Source organism: Dendrobates tinctorius, unplaced genomic scaffold, assembly GCF_039654945.1.
Source record: "Dendrobates tinctorius isolate UK_male_01 unplaced genomic scaffold, ASM3965494v1 ptg000269l, whole genome shotgun sequence".
NCBI lineage: Eukaryota > Metazoa > Chordata > Amphibia > Anura > Dendrobatidae > Dendrobates > Dendrobates tinctorius.
In genome coordinates this window covers 4,436,916-4,456,573 of record NW_027361936.1, presented here as the reverse complement: position 1 = coordinate 4,456,573, position 19,658 = coordinate 4,436,916, and the positions used below count along the sequence as shown (strand labels likewise).

Below are 19,658 nucleotides of genomic sequence, written 5' to 3'. Positions count from 1 at the left end.
ATGGGAAGGAAGGATCGACCCGATAGAATGAGAGGTGACGAGAACCACCAGTTGAGAGACCGCTTGATCCGGTAAGAAAGATGGACAGGGCGATCCAGGGACCGAGGCGACCTGTTCCACTTCGATAGAATGGCCTGCTGGAGAGGCCTGGCGTGAAATTGGGCAAAGGGAACTGCCTCTATCGCCGCCACCATCTTTCCCAGGACCCTCATGGCTGTACGGAGGGATGGGAATCGCGAGGTCTGCAGCGATCGTACTTCCTGCTGCAGAGAGAGAATCTTTTCTTGTGGGAGAAAGACCCTTGACCGACGAGTGTCGAACAGAAGACCTAGAAAGACCAGGCGTTGGGTAGGAACCAGACAGGACTTTTTCCTGTTGACGATCCACCCGAAATTGGAAAGAGTGTCCAGGACAATTGACAAACTTTGGTGAGCCTGTTGGAATGAGGGAGCCTTGATCAGAATATCGTCTAGGTACGGGAAAAGAACGAGGCCTCTGACTCTCAACAAAGCCATCAACGCAGCCATGATCTTCGTGAAGACTCTGGGAGCGGTGGCAAGACCGAAGGGCAGTGCGACAAACTGGTAGTGGTGCTGTCGAATCGCAAAGCGCAGGAACTTCTGATGTCCGGAGAAAATTGGAACATGTAAATAGGCATCTTGGATGTCTAATGAGCACATGAATTCCTGCTCCTCCATGGAGGTGATGACCGAGCGAAGCGACTCCATGCGGAAGTGGCAAAGGCGGACTTTCTTGTTGAGCAGCTTGAGATCCAAGATGGGTCGAACTGCGCCGTCTTTTTTCGGCACTACAAACAGGTTTGAGTAGAACCCCGTGAAGCGCTCCGATTCGGGAACGGGCACAATCACCCCGGAACTGAGGAGAGCGGCAATAGCTGTAGAGAACCCCGGGATCAAGGCTGGATCCTTTGGAGGCCGGGATTCGAAGAAACGATCCCGTGGGAGAGAGACGAACTCTATCTTGTATCCTGAGGATACGACCTCCCTGACCCAGGCGTCCTCCACGGCGGCCAGCCAAACGTCCCTGAAGGAAAGAAGTCGACCTCCCAATTGGAAAGGCCCCTCGCGTGCCCGATGATAGTCATGCTGAAGTAGACCGTCCAGATCTAGATCTGGACGGTCTGCCCTGGGAGGAGTGGGGTCGCCAGGAAGGAGTGGGTCTGAAGGAAACTTTCTTTCTCTCCTGGCGAGCCTGCGGTCTCTGTTGGCTGAAGGAGTTGTCCGCCGTATTGAAACGGCGGAAAGTCCGAAAGGGTCGAAACTGACGCCTTAGAGGGGGTCTGCGAGGCTTGGACTGAGGGAGGAGTGAACTCGTGCCTCCGGTGGCGTCCTTAATAATCTGGTCCAATTGGGACCCAAAGAGGCGCACCCCCTGAAAAGGCAGGTTAGTGAGGGACTTTTTAGAAGACAAGTCCGCTTGCCATGCCTTTAGCCAAATTGTACGTCGAATTGCAACAACGTTGCTTGACGCCTGAACTGCACAGGATGCAGCATCCAAGGAAGCGGAGAGAAGATAGTCCCCAGCATGGGAGATCTGATTGGCGAGATCGGCCAAATGCTCCGGTTGCGCCTTATCTAAGATGCCCTGACGAAGGTCGTCTGCCCACGTGGCTATGGCCTTTGCTGCCCAGGATGAAGCAAAGATTGGACACACCGCCGCTGAAGCCGCTTCAAAGGCAGACTTCGCCAGGGATTCTATAATCCTGTCATTAGAATCCTTTAGGGATGCCACGCCTGAAAGCGGGAGAACCGTGTTATTGGATAGCCTGGACACGGGCGGATCGACCGAGGGAGAGGCCGACCAGTTGTCCGTGAGCTCCTTAGCAAATGGGTAGAGTATGCCGAGACGTTTTCCTCTTTGAAAGCGTCTGGTCGGATCCTCTCTTTCCTTGGTAAAAATTTTCCCAAACTCGGAATGGAAAGGAAAAACCCTGGAAGGAGTTTCTGCCCGTCTGAACGAAACCTCCTGATCTGAGGATTTCGCAGGGGAGTCAGCAATATCGAAGGTATGATGGATCGCAGCAATGAGGTCCTGCACTGTGACCTTCATGCTTGCATCCTGGTCTGAATCCAGCTCTAAAATCCCCCCAGATGACCTGTCCGAAAGCGCTTCCCCTGACTCGGGAGAGGAGGCCCGAGAGGGAGGCTGGTGAGAAGGGCTATGCGGTGAGATGGGACTAGGAGAGGATTCCGGCTGGGAATCTTGCCTGGGTCTTTTGCGACTACCGCTGGCTGATTCAGATGGAACAATTTGGGACCTGCTTGGCCCTGCCGAAGTGTCCAGGGGCAACGTATCAAGAACGGCCACCAGGGACTGAGACACCTTGGTGAGGTCTGCCACTGATTGAGAGGAGGCCCAGCCCGGCATGGGGGGCTCACTCACCACTGGGGCTATGGATGGCTCCTGAGCGGCGTCAGGCTGGATTGGATTGCTACAATCCAGGCAGAGGGGAGTGGACTGGCCTGAGGGAAGTTTGCGATTGCACGAAGAACATGCAAAGTACTTGACTAAAGTGCAGGGGGGGGCGGTAGAGCGGGTACGATCAGACTTAGAGTTAGACATAGTGAAAAGCTGAGGTAATGCCGGAAGGTTGGGGGACCGAGGGCGGAGAAGGGTCAGTCTGCAGTGCAGAGCTACTCACGGTCCGGTGTCCCCAGAAGCGACGCTCTGCGACCTGTCAGTGGATGCAGGTCAGAGCGAAATCCGGCCGACAGACCTCCTGAAAAAAACCAGCTGGAGAAGATGCTAGGAGCTGGTGCCCGGCTAACAGGCTGGGAAAATGGCACCTTCCTGAGAAAAAGCGCGCGTTCAGGAGAGGAGGGAGGGCGGAGCACCACGCAGGGTTAACAATTCACCGCCCTCTAGCCAATAACAGGCTGGGCAGGTGAAGGACAGGCGGTGGGAGGGCCTGGGAAGAGCGGGAGAGAAGCCCGCTTAGAAGAAAGGGGCGGGGGGCGTGGCCGCGACGCAGCGGTAGGCCCAAACTGAAGCCGGGGCCTAAATTAGTTGCGGCGGCCGCCTGTCAGCAGGGGGGTCGGCGCGGAGGTCCGAAAAAGTGGGACGCCGCAGTCGCAAGCCGCTCCCAATGGGAAAAAACCCTGTGCTCCCTGTCCCCAGAAGGGGGGGATGCCCAGCAAGATTGAGCAGCCTATAGCCTTGTGGCGACTGCGAGCGACCGCAGCGCCTACAACCGGGGTTCCCCTGTGACCATTGAAGAGGCGACCGTCGGGAATGGGCAGCCAGGTAAATAAATTAAAAAAAAAAAAACAACATACTCACCCATCCACGATCCGTTACCTGTCTGAAGAAGTCTTGCGTCTCATCCAACCGACAGGCTCTGGTAGGCGAGTGGGAGGGAGACTGGCGACAAGGACCCCTGGAGTCGCTGGCACGTCTTGGTGTCGGCGTCCGTCTGGCTGGTCCTGCCGCGGAGAACTGCAAGGATACGGGGTGGCAGTACACGCCGTACTTGCAGACTCCATGTGGGAGTACAGATGTGACTTTTCACTCTGTATCCATCCGTAGAACCTGAAAAGGAACGACGCACGACGAGGTAGATATGGGTCTAATAAAAGACCCGTGTCTCCTACTGACACTAAGCTAAACTGAGGAATTCTCTGCCGGTCGGTGGGGTGTACACTGCGGAGGAGGAGCTAACCTTTTTTTGTGCATAGTGTCAGCCTCCTAGTGGCAGCAGCATACACCCAAGGTCTCTGTGTCCCCCAATAAGGCGAACGAGAAAAAGTAGAGAGGATTATTTGCAGAAGGAAAGCAGAAAAACACCAAATTCTGTGGAGGGTTGGTCACCTATTGTTTTTTCAACTAATTTTAGTACTGACTACTACAGGATTGTTCATATTATTAAAAAATTCCTCCCTATTTTGTATGTTGATGATACATTAAAGAATATACTGAAGGATGGGATTAGATTTGTTTCAAGGAGGAATAAAACTATTGCTAATAAGGTATCTCCAAGTGATCATACCAGTGTCAATAGACATGCTAATAAATTTTTTTCAGACAGTTCAGCAAGTATAACTAATTGGTTACCCACTTGTGGATCTTTTAAATGTGCTCAGAAAAACTGTGGGCTATGTAGGTTTATGTGGAACACAGAAAAAATAGTATCTTCTGTTAATGGAAAGGAATTTAAAATAAAATCTTTTTTGAACTGTGGTTCCACTGGTGTGATCTATGTCATAACATGCGTGGATTGTAATATTCAGTATGCGGGAAATACTTCACGCACCTTGAGACGTCGTATTTCCGAGCACGTTTATGACGTAGGTCACACTACCACACGCAGTTTGTCTGCTGCTTCTCGACATTTTTTGCATATACATAAAGGAGATCTCAGCAACTTTAGGGTTAATGCCATAGAGAAGGTGCAGACAAAAAGGGTAGGTGGAAATTTAAATGATTTATTATTACGCCGAGAGGCAAAATGGATGTTATTGTTACAAAGCAGAGTTCCAACGGGTATGAATATTAGGAGTGAGATTTTGAGTGTTTTGTAAGTGTGATTTTGACTTACTACCTCCTATTAATCAGCTGGCTATGTTTAGTCTTGATTGTTCCTTGACTTCCTTTGTTTCCCTTTATAAGCATGTGTTCAGATGTATTATGTGTTGTCTTAGAATAAGGACTGGTTTTTTTGTCCGAAACGCGTCCAACTACACGTCCTGATGCGTCTCTTATCATGATGGAGAATCTTATGATTTTTTTAAATTTTGGAATAAAGGAATAAAAAATGTTTTAATCTAATTACTGATCTGGATGCTGGAATTTTTTTTCCATATTACGCTTTGCTGCAGAGGGATCCTGTTTACACATTCCGTGCACCGATCGGACTTATAGCTGTCTTCTTTGGGGTGAGCTGAAAAAATTTTCTTTTGTTACCTTATGGTGGAAAATAAGTATTTGGTCAGAAAAAAAATTTCATCTCAATACTTTGTGATATATCCTTTGTTGGCAATGACAGAGGTCAAACGTTTTCTGTAAGTCTTCACAAGGTTGCCACACACTGTTGTTGGTATGTTGGCCCATTCCTCCATGCAGATCTCCTCTAGAGCAGTGATGTTTTTGGCTTTTCGCTTGGCAACACGGACTTTCAACTCCCTCCAAAGGTTTTCTATAGGGTTGAGATCTGGAGACTGGCTAGGCCACTCCAGGACCTTGAAATGCTTCTTACGAAGCCACTCCTTCGTTGCCCTGGCGGTGTGCTTTGGATCATTGTCATGTTGAAAGACCCAGCCACGTTTCATCTTCAATGCCCTTGCTGATGGAAGGAGGTTTGCACTCAAAATCTCACGATACATGGCCCCATTCATTCTTTCATGTACCCGGATCAGTCGTCCTGGCCCCTTTGCAGAGAAACAGCCCCAAAGCATGATGTTTCCACCACCATGCTTTACAGTAGGTATGGTGTTTGATGGATGCAACTCAGTATTCTTTTTCCTCCAAACACGACAAGTTGTGTTTCTACCAAACCGTTCCAGTTTGGTTTCATCAGACCATAGGACATTATCCCAAAACTCCTCTGGATCATCCAAATGCTCTCTAGCAAACGTCAGACGGGCCCGGACATGTACAGGCTTAAGCAGTGGGACACGTCTGGCACTGCAGGATCTGAGTCCATGGTGGCGTAGTGTGTTACTTATGGTAGGCCTTGTTACATTGGTCCCAGCTCTCTGCAGTTCATTCACTAGGTCCCCCCGCGTGGTTCTGGGATTTTTGCTCACCGTTCTTGTGATCAGTCTGACCCCACGGGGTGGGATTTTGCGTGGAGCACCAGATCGAGGGAGATTATCAGTGGTCTTATATGTCTTCCATTTTCTAATTATTGCTCCCACAGTTGATTTCTTCACTCCAAGCTGGTTGGCTATTGCAGATTCAGTCTTCCCAGCCTGGTGCAGGGCTACAATTTTGTTTCTGGTGTCCTTTGACAGCTCTTTGGTCTTCACCATAGTGGAGTTTGGAGTCAGACTGTTTGAGGGTGTGCACAGGTGTCTTTTTATACTGATAACAAGTTTAAACAGGTGCCATTACTACAGGTAATGAGTGGAGGAAAGAGGAGACTCTTAAAGAAGTTACAGGTCTGTGAGAGCCACAAATCTTGATTGCTTGTTTCTGACCAAATACTTATTTTACACCATAATATGCAAATAAAATGAAAAAAAAACCAGACAATGATTTTCTGGATTTTTTTTTCTCAGTTTGTCTCCCATAGTTGAGGTCTACCTATGATGTAAATTACAGACGCCTCTCATCTTTTTAAGTGGTGGAACTTGCACTATTGCTGACTGACTAAATACTTTTTTCCCCACTGTATATCCGCCTTTTAAGATGCACCCCCAATTTTCCCCCCATAATCCGAAAAAAAAAAAGAAAAAAAAAATTTATAACACCACACACACATATAATCCATACACAAAAATGTCTGGGGGGCGATCCTTACTTGATCTAATAACAGGAATGGCCTGTCCCCATGCCGTTTGTAAAGGCACAACTGTAGGCACTTGTTTCTGGATGGAAGTGAACAGATTTGTTGGAATGTCGAATACAGGCTTCCTAAAATGCATAATATTTTACATTAATATAACAATGTGACGTAAAGACAAAAATCTCCCACAAAAATCAAGAACGTGATGGACAAAGACACAAACATTAGAATTATAGGATTTATGTAAATCTGCTGAATAATCATATAAGACTTGTTAGGCTGGTTTCACACTTGCGTTTTTTTCCGCTGTATTTTAGCGCTAAAAAGCGCATGCGTTTTTTTTTCCTATACTTTGCATGGGATGCGCTTATGTGCGCACACACATGCGTTTGTATGCGTTTTTCCGCGCATGCTTTTTTTGCGGTATGCGCTCGGGCGCACAAAATGCATCCTGTTGCATTTTTTGGGCGTCCGACTTGCCTCAAAAAAACGCATGCGCACGCAAAGCGTTTTTTTTTACAGCAAGACACCCATAATAAGTCTATGGGTGCGCATTGGCATGCTTATGTATGCGTTTTTTTGCGCATTCGTTTTTTTTTTTACCATTAGTTGGACAATGGAATTTAGGGGTTTGGGTTAGAGTTAGGGTTAGTTAAGGGGGTTTAGGGCTAGGGTTAGCTAGGGTTTAGGGTTAGCTAGGGTTTAGGGTTAGGGTTAGTATGGTTTGGTTAAGGGTTAGGGTCAGGGTTAGTATGGTTTGGTTAAGGGTTAGGGTCAGGGTTAGTAAAGTCATGGTTTGGGTTAGTGTGAGGGGCCACCTAATGTTGGAAAAAACCGCAAACGCGGTAAAAACGCACTAAAAACGCATACAAACGCATAAAAACGCTGTGTTTTTTTCATGCATGCTCATAAAAATGCTTGAAAAAAAACGCAGCATTTGTATGCGTTTTTTTGCGGGAAAAACGCGCTGCAAAAAAAAGCAAGTGTGAAATTAGCCTAAGAAAGCAGGAAATGATGTCCTGGATGTCAGATGTGCCACCAAGATGGTTGGCTTCAGTAATGTAAAGTCTATACCAGTAACAAACAGGATTTTTTGGGTTGCTTACCGTAAAATCTGTTTCTCGGAGCCTTCATTGGGGGACACAGAGACCATGGGTGTATGCTGCTGCCACTAGGAGGCTGACACTATGCACAAAAAAAGGTTAGCCCCTCCTCCGCCGTATACACCCCACCGACCGGCAGGAAGTTCCTCAGTTAGTGAGAAAGCAGTAGAAGTAACAGAATAGATTGAGAACAGAACAAACAACTCAACTGTAACAAACCGACAAACATAAGAACAGGAGTTGTAGAACATGGGAGGGTGCTGTGTCCCCCAATGAAGGCTCCGAGAAACAGATTTTCCGGTAAGCAACCCAAAAAATCCTGTTTTCTCGTTCGCCTTATTGGGGGACACAGACCATGGGACGTCCCAAAGCAGTCCCTGGGGTGGGAAACAAACTTCCATCAGGCCAGTGGACTCGCCACCGCAGCCTGCAGAATCCTTCTACCTAGGCTGGCGTCCGCCGAAGCGTAGGTGTGGACCCTGTAGAATTTCACAAAGGTGTGAACCGATGACCACGTTGCAGCCTTGCAAAGCTGCAGCGCAGAAGCTCTGTGGCGCACCGCCCAGGAGGCACCCACCGCCCGGGTAGAGTGCGCTCTGACCCCTGGAGGGGCCACTCGATGCTTGACCCGGTATGCCTCCAAAATTGCCGATCTGATCCAGCGTGCAATAGTGGCCTTTGAGGCTGGGTGACCTTTCCTCGCCCCGTCGGGAATGATGAACAGAGAGTCTGACTTCCGCAAGGAAGTCGTCCGGGCTAGATAGACTCTCAATGCCCTGACTAGGTCCAGCTTGTTCAAGGACCGCTCCCGAGGGTGAGCTGGGCTCGGGCAGAAGGATGGCAGAACAATGTCCTCATTGAGGTGAAACAAAAGATACCACCTTCGGAAGAAAAGAGGGCGGAGGCCGCAGAACTACCTTGTCCTGATGAAGGACCAAAAAAGGAGAGCGGCAAGAAAGTGCTGCTAATTCCGACACGTGCCGGATGGAGGTAATGGCCACCAGAAAGGCCACTTTCCAAGAAAGGAGGGAAAGGGAAACGTCCCTGAGAGGTTCAAAAGGAGGACCCTGCAGAACCTGAAGAACCAAATTAAGATCCCAAGGATCCACGGGCGCTCGGTACGGAGGAACCGTGTGAGCCACACCCTGGAGGAAGGTTTTGACCTGGGGCCGGGAGGCCAGCGTTTTCTGAAATAAAATGGACAGTGCCGAAACTTGACCCTTCAAGGAACTGAGAGCAAGCCCCGCATCCAGCCCTGCCTGCAGAAACGCCAGAATAGAAGGGAGCGAAAAAACCAAGGGCGCGATGTCATTGGTCTCACACCAGGAGAAATAGGCTTTCCAAGTACGGTAATAGATCTTCTTAGAAGGCTTTCTGGCGCGGATCATGGTATGAATCACCCGATCAGAGAATCCTGCCCGTCTCAAAACCTCGGTCTCAACAGCCACGCCGTTAAATTGAGCGACTGAGAATTGGGGTGGCAAATCGGGCCTTGAGACAGCAGATCTGCCCTGTCGGGAAGCTTCCAGGGGGCGTCCGCGAGAAGGTTGACAATGTCCGCGAACCAAGACCTTCTGGGCCAATTCGGGGCGATGAGGATGACTGGAATCCCCTCTGCTTTGATTTTCTTCAACAATTTGGGAAGAAGAGGCAGAGGAGGGAACAGGTAGGGGAGCTCGAACTGTGACCAAGGGACGGCCAGAGCGTCGGCGCCCTCTGCCAGAGGGTCCCGAGACCTGGACACGAATTGTGTGACTTTCCTGTTGAGGCGAGATGCCATGAGGTCTACATCCGGAGTTCCCCACCGACGGCAGAGCAGATGAAACACCTCCGGATGTAGGGACCATTCCCCTGCCGCGAGACCCTCGCGGCTGAGGAAATCGGCGGCCCAGTTGTCCACGCCGGGAATGTGAACCGCGGAAATCGTTGGAACAAAGGTCTCTGCCCATTGAATTCTGGACACTTCTGCCAGAGCTGAGACACTCAGTGTCCCCCCTTGGCGGTTGATATACGCCACCGCTGTGGCATTGTCTGTCTGAATCCTGACAGGCAGGCCCTTGAGGCGCCTTTCCCAGTGGACGAGAGCTAGATGGATCGCTCGTATCTCTAGGACATTGATCTGCAGAGCTGATTCCTGAGTCGACCATCCACCCTGAACAGTGTGATTGCGGAACACTGCACCCCAGCCGATGAGGCTGGCGTCCGTAGTGACAATCTGCCAGTGAACGGGAAGAAAAGACCGCCCCAAGAGAATGAGGGGAGACGTCAACCACCAGTTGAGAGACCGCTTGATCCGGCATGAAAGGCGAACCGGACGATCTAGAGACAGAGCCGACCCGTTCCACCTGGACAAAATGGCCTGCTGGAGTGGCCTGGCGTGAAATTGGGCAAAGGGAACTGCCTCTATCGCCGCCACCATCTTCCCCAGGACCCTCATGGCTGTCCTGAGGGATGGAAATCGTGTGATCTGTAATGATCGCACGCCCTGCTGCAGGGAAAGGATCTTGTCTTGTGGGAGAAATACCCTTGACCGACGAGTGTCGAACAGAAGGCCCAGAAACACAAGGCGTTGAGTAGGGACCAGACAGGACTTTTTCCGGTTGACGATCCACCCAAAACTGGACAGGGTGTCTAGAACGATCGCCACACTTAGGCGGGCCTGTTGAAAGGAGGGAGCCTTGATCAGGATATCGTCGAGGTACGGAAAAAGAACGAGACCTCTGATCCTCAACAAGGCCATCAACGCCGCCATAATCTTCGTGAAGACTCTGGGAGCGGTGGCGAGCCCGAAAGGAAGCGCGACGAACTGGTAATGTTCGTGGTGAATTGCAAACCGCAGGAACTTCTGATGTCCGGGAAATATGGGCACATGTAGATAGGCATCTTGGATGTCTATGGAACCCATGAATTCCTGCTCCTCCATGGAAGCAATTACCGAGCGTACAGACTCCATCCGGAAGTGGCGAAGGCGAACTCTCTTGTTGAGTAACTTGAGATCCAAAATGGGCCGAACTGCCCCGTCCTTTTTCGGCACCACAAACAGGTTTGAATAAAACCCTGTGAAGCGTTCCGATTCGGGAACGGGCACAATCACCCCGGAACGGAGAAGAGAGGCGATGGCCGAACCGAACCCCGGGACCAAGGCCGGATCCCTCGGCGGACGGGATTGGAAGAAGCGATCCCGTGGAAGAGAAATGAACTCTATTTTGTATCCTGTTGATACAACCTCTCTGACCCAAGCGTCCTCTACTGAGGCGAGCCAGACGTCGCTGAAGAAAAGAAGTCGACCTCCCAATTGGAAGGGACCCACGGGAGACCGATGGTAGTCATGCGGATGTAGACCGTCCAGATCTAGATCTGGACGGTCTTCCCTGGGAAGAGTGGGACCGCCAGGACGGAGTGGGCCTGAAGGAAACCTTCTTTCTTTCCTGACGTGCCTGTGGCCTTTGCTGGTTGGAAGGGTTTTCCGCCGTATTGAAACGGCGGAAAGTCCGAAAGGGACGAAACTGACGCCTTGGAGGAGGTCTGCGAGGCTTGGAGGGGAGAAGAGAACTCGTACCTCCGGTAGCGTCCTTAATAATCTGATCCAATTGTGACCCGAAGAGACGCACTCCCTGAAAAGGCAGATTGGTCAGAGACTTTTTAGAGGACAAGTCCGCCTGCCAGGCCTTGAGCCAAATTGTACGTCGGATTGCCACGATGTTACTTGACGCCTGAACTGCGCAAGATGCGGCATCCAAGGAGGCAGAAAGCAGATAATCCCCCGCATGGGAAATCTGATTGGCGAGATCGGCCAAATGCTCTGGTCGTGCCTTATCCAGAATGCCCTGCCGAAGGTCGTCTGCCCAAGTGGATATGGCCTTTGCTGCCCAAGAAGAAGCAAAGACTGGACATACCGCTGACGATGCCGCTTCGAAGGCAGATTTTGCTAGAGATTCTATGATCCTATCATTAGAATCTTTTAGAGACGCCACACCTGACAGCGGAAGGACCGTATTATTAGAAAGTCTGGACACGGGAGGGTCCACCGAGGGAGAAGCGGCCCAGTTGTCCGTGAGCTCTTTAGCAAACGGGTACAGCACACCGAGACGCTTTCCTCTTTGAAAGCGTCTGGTCGGATCTTCTCTCTCCTTTGTAAAAATCTTTCCAAACTCAGAATGGAAGGGAAACACCCTGGATGTTTCCGCCCGTCTGAACGAAACCTCCTGATCTGAGGATTTCGCAGGGGCGTCAGTGATGTCGAAGGTATGGTGAATCGCGGCAATGAGGTTTTGCACCGTAACCTTCATGTTCGCATCCTGGTCCGAATCCAGCTCTAAGACCCCTTCCGATTCCGAAAGCGCTTCGCCTGACTCGGGAGAGTAGGCCCGAGAGGGAGACTGCTGGGGACTATGGGGTGAGGTAGGACGAGGGGAGGACTCCGCCTGGAGGTCCTGCCTGGGCCTCTTGCGACTGCCGCTGGCTGGCTCAGATGGGACGTCCTGAGACGTGCTGGGTCACGCCGAAGCTCCCGAGGGCAACTTGTCCAGAACGGCTACTAGGGACTGAGACACCTTGGTGAGGTCTGCCACTGACTGTGATAGAGAGGAGGCCCAGCCCGGCATGGGGGGCTCACTCACCACTGGGGCTATGGATGGCTCCTGAGCGGCGTCGGGCTGGATTGGATTGCTACAGTCCAGGCAGAGGGGAGTGGACTGACCTGAGGGAAGTTTGCGATTGCAAGAAGAGCACGCAAAGTACTTGACTAAGGAGGCAGGGGGACGAGCGCGGTCAGACTTAGAATTAGACATACTGACGGACAGTCACTGAAGCCTTGCCGGAAGGTTGGGGGACAGGAGGCAGAGGAGGGTGTCAGTCTGCAGTATGCAGAGCTACTCACGGTCCGGTGTCCTATTGCAGCTTCCAATAAATGGAGATGCACGGTTCGTCCGGCTTGCAGGGGCACGGCTGAGGGAACAGCGTCCGGCTGACAGGCTGTGAAAATGGCGGCAGCCAGAGAGGAGCCGAGCAGGAAGCGCGCGCTTTCCTGCAGATGCAGAGGAGGGAGGTAGGCGGGGCTAGGCGCCGATGATAAAAATGGTGCCGCCCGCTAAGATGGTAGGGTGGGAGGGACGGCGCCACCTCCGGGACGCTCAACCTGAGGGGAGAAGGCCGTGGGCGGGCTTAGAGCGGGCGGGAGGGAAGCCCGCCCGAGAATGGAGAAGGGGGGCGTGGCCGCGACGCCGGACAAGGCCCCAGATGAAGCCGGGGCCTGGATTAGAAGAGGCGGCCGCCTGTCAGCACAGGGCGGCGCGGAGGCGTCGCAGAACCGCCGCGGTGGCCGCTACTGAGGACAGCTAGGCCCCGGCAGAGGGGGGGGGGGGGAAGAGCTGTCCGATAACCAGCCAGGGCCCAAATAGCTGCAGCGGCCGCCTGGAGACGACGCGGAGGCGTCGCAGCACTGTCACAGCGACCGCTGCCGAAGAATCCATGGAGTGGCCTGGCGTGGAACCCGCAGGGGAGAATGGGACTCAGGTCTCATACTTACCCTCCTGATCCGTTTCATCCAGCGTACTGTTTCAAGGAGAGTATCCTGCGCCTCAACCCACCGACCGGCTCTGGTAGGCGAGTGGGTGGGAGACGGGGAGCGAGGACCATCTGGAACGCCACATCCATGTTAGGGGTCTTGGTCCTGCTGTAGACTTATGAGGATACGGGGTGGCAGTACACGCCATACTCATAGTCTCTTTGTGGGACTACAGATGTGACTATTCACACTGTATCCCTCCGGAAAAACCTGAAAAGAAACTACGCACATCGAGGTAGATATCGGTCTAATCAAAGACCCGTGTCCACCTCCTACTGACACTAAGCTAAACTGAGGAACTTCCTGCCGGTCGGTGGGGTGTATACGGCGGAGGAGGGGCTAACCTTTTTTTGTGCATAGTGTCAGCCTCCTAGTGGCAGCAGCATACACCCATGGTCTCTGTGTCCCCCAATAAGGCGAACGAGAAAATAGGTTACTGAGAGAGTTTTAAATTTGACTGGATTTTGGGTACAGGAATTAGAAGCAACCAAGAGTCTGGGTGCGAAAGGCCGTTCCCATAAACAGCACTGTGTTTACAGGCCTAATAACAGCAGCATCAGCAATGTGGAGGTTGGGCTGGAGCAGATGAAAGGTGTTAGGTTCACTTTAAACGTGTTCACCAGTCAGCGGGATTGTGCTCCGTAAACAACACAGTGTCAGGTTGGCGCTGTTATACTGAATAAAATGATACCTTGGTTGATGAACTCAGTCTTGTGGTTGTTTAACCTTGTAATTGCAGTTTTCAGTTAAAGAGATTCTCAAATTTTGGGGCAACGTGTGTGTGGGGGGGGGTGTGGGGTCTTTATGTGGTGCTCTGCTTACATATTCACCTGTATGGCTTATGACAGGTCACTGATCCCTCACTGACCTGCCCCCTATTTTACATACTGCATAGAATATTGTTTGAAAAAAAAAAAAAATAAATAAAAAAAAATAATGATCTTAAATCAAAATGGCATCAGAAGCCACGCCTGCACAGTAGCATCATCCAGAAGGCGATAGATGCTACTGCGCAGGTGCCGCCACCACTGCCATTTTGCGAGAGAGAAGAAAAAAGAAAAAAAATTTGCTCCATCAACATGTCACCACCGGCGCAGTAGCTTTTTTGGATCGCTGGCGCTATTTTGATGGAGCCAAATTAATCAGTATGATGGCGCCAACCTGACACTGTCTGAAGGCCAATGTGCACAATCCTGCTCACCGTTTCACTTTAACCCCTTAACGACCAATGACGGATCTATCCGCCATTGGACGCCTCCCCATTTGGTGTGGGCTCCGGCGATGAGCCCACACCTTCCCCGGCACGTCAGCTGTTTTGAACAGCTGACGTGCCGCTAACAGCCGCGGGAGGAATCGTGATCCTCCCTCGGTTAACCAGTTAAATGCCACTGTCAAGCGCTGACAACGGCATTTAAGATGCAAATCCGGCCATCGCGCCGGAAATCGGCCCACCCAGTGGTCGGCGCTCATAGCAAGCCAGCAATTCTGCTACATGCAGGCGATCTGATCATCGCCTGTATGTAGCAGAGCCTATCAGGTTATGGCAATTTCTAGGCTCCTATAGCGACTATTGAAGCATTTCAAAAGTGAAAAAAATAAAATAAAATAAAGGGTTTTAAAAATATAAAAGTTATAAAAGTTCAAATCACCCCCCTTTCGCCCCATTCAAACTAAAAATTAAAAAAAAAAAAAAAAATTAAACATACACATATTTGGTATCGCAGCGTTGAAAATCTCCCAAGGAAAAAAAAAAAGGATTAACCTGATCGCTATATGGCGTACCGAGAAAAAAGTCAAACGCGAGAATCATTTTTTTGGTCGCCGCGACATTGCATTAAAATGCAATAATGGACGATCAAAACTTTGTGCCTGCACCAGTAAGGTATCATTACAAATGTCAGCTCGTAACACAAAAAATAAGCCCTCACCCAACCCGAGATCACGAAAAATGGAGACGCTACATGTAACAGAAAATGCACCCATTTTTTTTTTTTTTTTTTTTAAAAAAAAAAAGAACGTTTGGAATTTTTCTTCATTACTTAGATAAACAACCTAGACATGTTTGGCTTCTATGAACTCATAATGACCTGGAGAATCATAATGGTAGGTCAGTTTTAGCATTTAGGGACTCTAGTAATAAAGCAAAAACAAAAAAAAAAAAAAAAAACTGTGGGATTCCACTGCACTTAGAATTTTTTGCCCATTTTCCAGAGCACCATATGTTAAAACCAATGATGTCATTCAAAAGTACATCTCGTCCTGCAAAAAACAAGCCCTCACATAACCATATTGACAGAAAAATAAAGTTTTATGGCTCTGGGAACAAGGGTAGCAAAAAATACTTCCGGTCATGAATGGGTTAAACTGCTTGACCTGACACTGCCAGGCATACGGAGATTGAGGCGGCCGCTACATTTACTCTGTTTCATTGCGTCTGAGGAAGTGAGTGTTTTGTATTGTTCATTTGTACTAGAAAAAAGCGGTTTTCGTTTTGGAGCTGTAAAGTTTATGATAGGCAAACTTTAAGCTGTTTTGATATAAACCTCCTATACAGGGGAGTACCCAAGCGGCTACTAAAGAGATGAAACCCTACAGCTTCATAAAGTCATCAACAAAAGTTTATTTAAGGTTCTAAAATGGCCCAATATTAAATAATGTGACAATGCAATATGTTCTATATGGGCAGGAGGAGGGCGTCATCTCACCTGTGAACCTCTGGCACAGTTGGACTGTTTGATCGAGACATTTTGTGGCAAGATGTTGGGGACCCACACGGGGTGCCTGTGTCTGTATCTCTAGAGCTGTCCAGACAGCTACCATCCAAGGACGATCTCTTGGATAAAATACCTGAAGATGCCTTGCCAATTTCTGGAACACTATGCTGCGAAGGTAATGAAATTGATTAAAGAGAAAAAAAAAAAAAAAATAATATAGGTACCAAGAAGTAGGACAAGGTATAAATCTTCATTACCTTCTTCCTCTTCTGTAAGGTTTCTGAAGGAAGATACTGATGGAGCTGTTTCCTCCTCACGTGAGTAGCTTCAATCCTCATTCCTTTTTTCAGCATGTTAATATTGTTAGCCTGTCTGTAGACTGAAAAAAAAAAAAGTATGATGTTCCAGGATTTAAAAATTATTACAGTCAGAATGGTGTAAAAGTTTTAGACACGCAAGAAGAAAAAAAAAAAATTCTATAAAAGTAAGAATGCTTACAAAAACAGAAGCGTTGAAGGGGTTGTTTACTACTCGGACAACCCTTTCTCAATCATCACATTTCCCCTTGTAAAACACTTACAATCTGGTATCGACACTGGCTCTCCCTGGGATTGCATAACATTGTTATGTCACAGGATCACTGTGGCCAATCAGTGGTCTTCACTTTCCTCTCCTTCAAAGAAATCACATACATCCGGAACAAATAAGAGCTGCTGGTCTTACGCAAAGAAGTGTTTGCACAAGACTACATCGACAGAAGATCCATAGTTAGAAAACCATCTCCTTGTCAAGACTATGCAAAAACTTATGTGCAAGTGTACCTTTAAGAACAGATTCGGTTGTACAGTACTGTGCATCTCCGCTCTCTTGGAACAGTAGAACAAATAGGAAGTCTACAATTGCCCGACCTACACGAACACTGCAAATATGTTGCTTCAACAGCAGAAACAAAACACTTAAAGAAGCACTTCAATCAAAATTTCTATCTTTTTAATATATAAGGCATTTGTATGTCTCTCCGTGTTTGCGTGGGTTTCATTCAGGTACTTTGGTTTCGTCCCACACTCCAAAGACATACTGGCAGGGAATTTATATTGTGAGCCCCAATGGAGACAGTGATGCTAATGTCTGTAAAGTGCTGTGAAATTAATGGCGCTATATGATGGAGTAAAATAAATACAAATAAATATTGCAGTAATCATGTTATATAGCATTGTGTACTTACAATTGCTCATTTTGCCTTTCTACCCAGTAATTTCTACTCTTTTCTCTGCTCTATGTAGCGGCGTGAGAAGCTGCCTTGTTCTAAAGGCTATCGGACCAATGGAAGTAGAGCAGGATACGCGGCTCTAAGGGATGCAGACTTCTGCCAGCACAGAGCACTGGTTATATCAATCCTATTGGTGTTTTAATAGAGATTTGCTTGCTCGTCAGTTCAGCCTCAAAAATCAATGTTTTCATTCAGTGACAGTAATCAGAGGAAGATGTGCAGGCTGGATCTTATGCATACATAAGGCCAGACCCAAGATTGGCAATCAGGTAACGCAAACATTCAATTATTCTCATTAGTGTCTCAGGGGCCTCAAGGAATTGTGTGGATGGGGATAGTAGACCCAGTGAAGCCGTCACATACAGTCCCAGGTGGTGGCGGAGGAGTGAACACTTCTGACCATTTAGAGCAGTGGTTCCCAAACTCCAGTCCTCGTGGACCCCAACAGGTCATGTTTTCAGGATTTCCATAGTGTTACACATGTGAGAGAATTCCTGATGCATTGAAGAACTTCCATCACCTGTGAAATACTAAGGAAATCCTGAAAGCATGACCTGTTGGGGTCCGCAAGGACTGGAGTTTGGGAACCACCGACTTAGAGGGCTGATCCCAGGGAGATTGAACGATAAGGCTAGTTTCACATTAGCGTTTTTTTGCGCAGCGCATCGTGCGCATAAAAAACGCAAAGAAAAACGCAAAACAAACGCGCGTTTTTTTAACGTCATGCGCACGCTGATGCGTCAAAAAAACGCAGCGTTGCTTACGTTTTACATGCGTTTTTGCATGCGTTTGCGTTTTTTTATGCACATTCGTTTTTAGGTGTGACATTTTTTCCATTGTCTAGAGCAGGGGTCCCCAACCGCCGGTCCGCGGCCCAGCACCGGGCCGCTGCAGTGCCCTTGCCGGTCCGCGGACACAAGGGGAGCCAGGGGCGGTCAGTGGCGTAGCGGGGGCTGGGGCGGCGTGTGTAGCGGCGGCAGGGAGCGATCCAAGCAGCTCCGCTGCCTGCAAGAGGGAATATCAGGAGCGGAGCTGCAAGGACCCGTCCAGCTTCCTGCCCGCCGCCCGCACTTCCTGTCTCTGACACAGAGAGGAGCGCGGCCGCTGCTGTGTCAGAGCGAGGAAGCGCGGGCGACGGGCAGGTGAGAGGTGGTGTCTGTGTGTGTGTGTACGTATAATATGTATGTCTGTGTCTGTGTGTGTGTGTGTGTGTGTGTGTGTGTGTGTGTGTGTGTGTGTGTGTGTGTGTGTGTGTGTTGGTCTGTGTTTGTGTAGCCTGGCCCTGGAGGAGATGGGGACATGAGAAGGCCATGAGGGAAGTGATGGAGAGACAGCAGTGATGGGGTGAAGGCAATGATGGGGAGAGGGGAGTGATGGGGTGAAGGCAATGATGGGGAGAAGGGAGTGATGGGGAGAAGGGAGTGATGGGGTGAAGGCAATGATGGGGAGAAGGTAGTGATGGGGTGAAGGCAATGATGGGGAGAGGGGAGTGATGGGGTGAAGGCAATGATGGGGAGAGGGGAGTGATGGGGTGAAGGCAATGATGGGGAGAAGGGGGTGATGGAGCACTCATTCAAAACCTATGGTGAGTTGAGTCACATTATAAATGTTATTTAATTCTAAGTATGCACTGCTACACTACAACCGTGTCCATAGCCCCGCCCCCTTATGACCAAAGCCCCACCCCTGCCACACCTCCATCCCCGCCCTGCCGGGCCATGGAAGAATGGTCTTGCTTGAAACCGGTCCCTGGTGCAAAAAAGGTTGGGGACCACTGGTCTAGAGAACATTCTAGACTTGTTTCACTCAAAAACGCATGCGCAAAAAAACGCAACCGTGCGCAAGACCATGCGCACGCATGCGTTCCCATAGACTTCAATGTGTTGTTTTTGCGCATTCCGTGCGCAAGCGTGCGCATGCGTTTTTTTGCCGAGACAGGGCGCACCAAAAAATGCAACATGTTGCGTCTGGCGCGCCTGGCGCAAACGACATGCGCACGGGTGCGCTGCGCACAAAAGCGCAAATGTGAAACCAGCCTAAGCTACATGTTTAGCAAGGAGTTGGTGCAGTGATGCCGAGAAGTGAGGATCTGTCAGCGAGATCCTGGTGCCCCTGTATGGATGGTCTATGGAGAGTGGAGATCGGTTGCCGACTGGAGCGTGATACATGTGCTACGTTCGTTGATATCTGTCATCTGGATGCAATTATCCTAAGGATTGTAGCCAGCTGGAGCGGGAAACGTGTTAAAGTCATGTATGGAGCATGGACTGTGACTGGATGCAATTATCCTAAGGATTGTAGCCAGCTGGAGCGGGAGACGTGTTAAAGTCATGTATGGAGCATGGACTGTGACTACAGACTATACTGGCGGGATATACAAAAGCTGTGGGCCAACAAAAAGTTGGGAGACAGTGGGTATTGCCTGGTACAGGGGGCAGTGAACTATTAGCCCCAGGATGGGATCTTGTGGACTGGGGATATTGCATTGTGACCATCTACCCAGAATTGCTGCAAGACCATGGATATAAGGGCCCCGTCACAC

The 19,658-nt window shown here is 49.6% G+C and overlaps 1 protein-coding gene across 1 annotated transcript in view; it reads right to left on the bottom strand.

Moving 5' to 3' along the window:
• PAPOLG (poly(A) polymerase gamma) overlaps window positions 1–19,658 on the bottom strand; it is a 97,743-nt gene that overhangs the window by 19,267 nt on the left and 58,818 nt on the right. The window contains exons 16-18 of the mRNA XM_073559305.1: window positions 16,104–16,225; window positions 15,838–16,013; window positions 6,479–6,591 (exon numbers count right to left, since the gene is read on the bottom strand). Of these exons, the coding sequence (XP_073415406.1) occupies window positions 6,479–6,591; window positions 15,838–16,013; window positions 16,104–16,225 (411 nt within the window). The remainder of the gene's footprint in view (window positions 1–6,478; window positions 6,592–15,837; window positions 16,014–16,103; window positions 16,226–19,658) is intronic.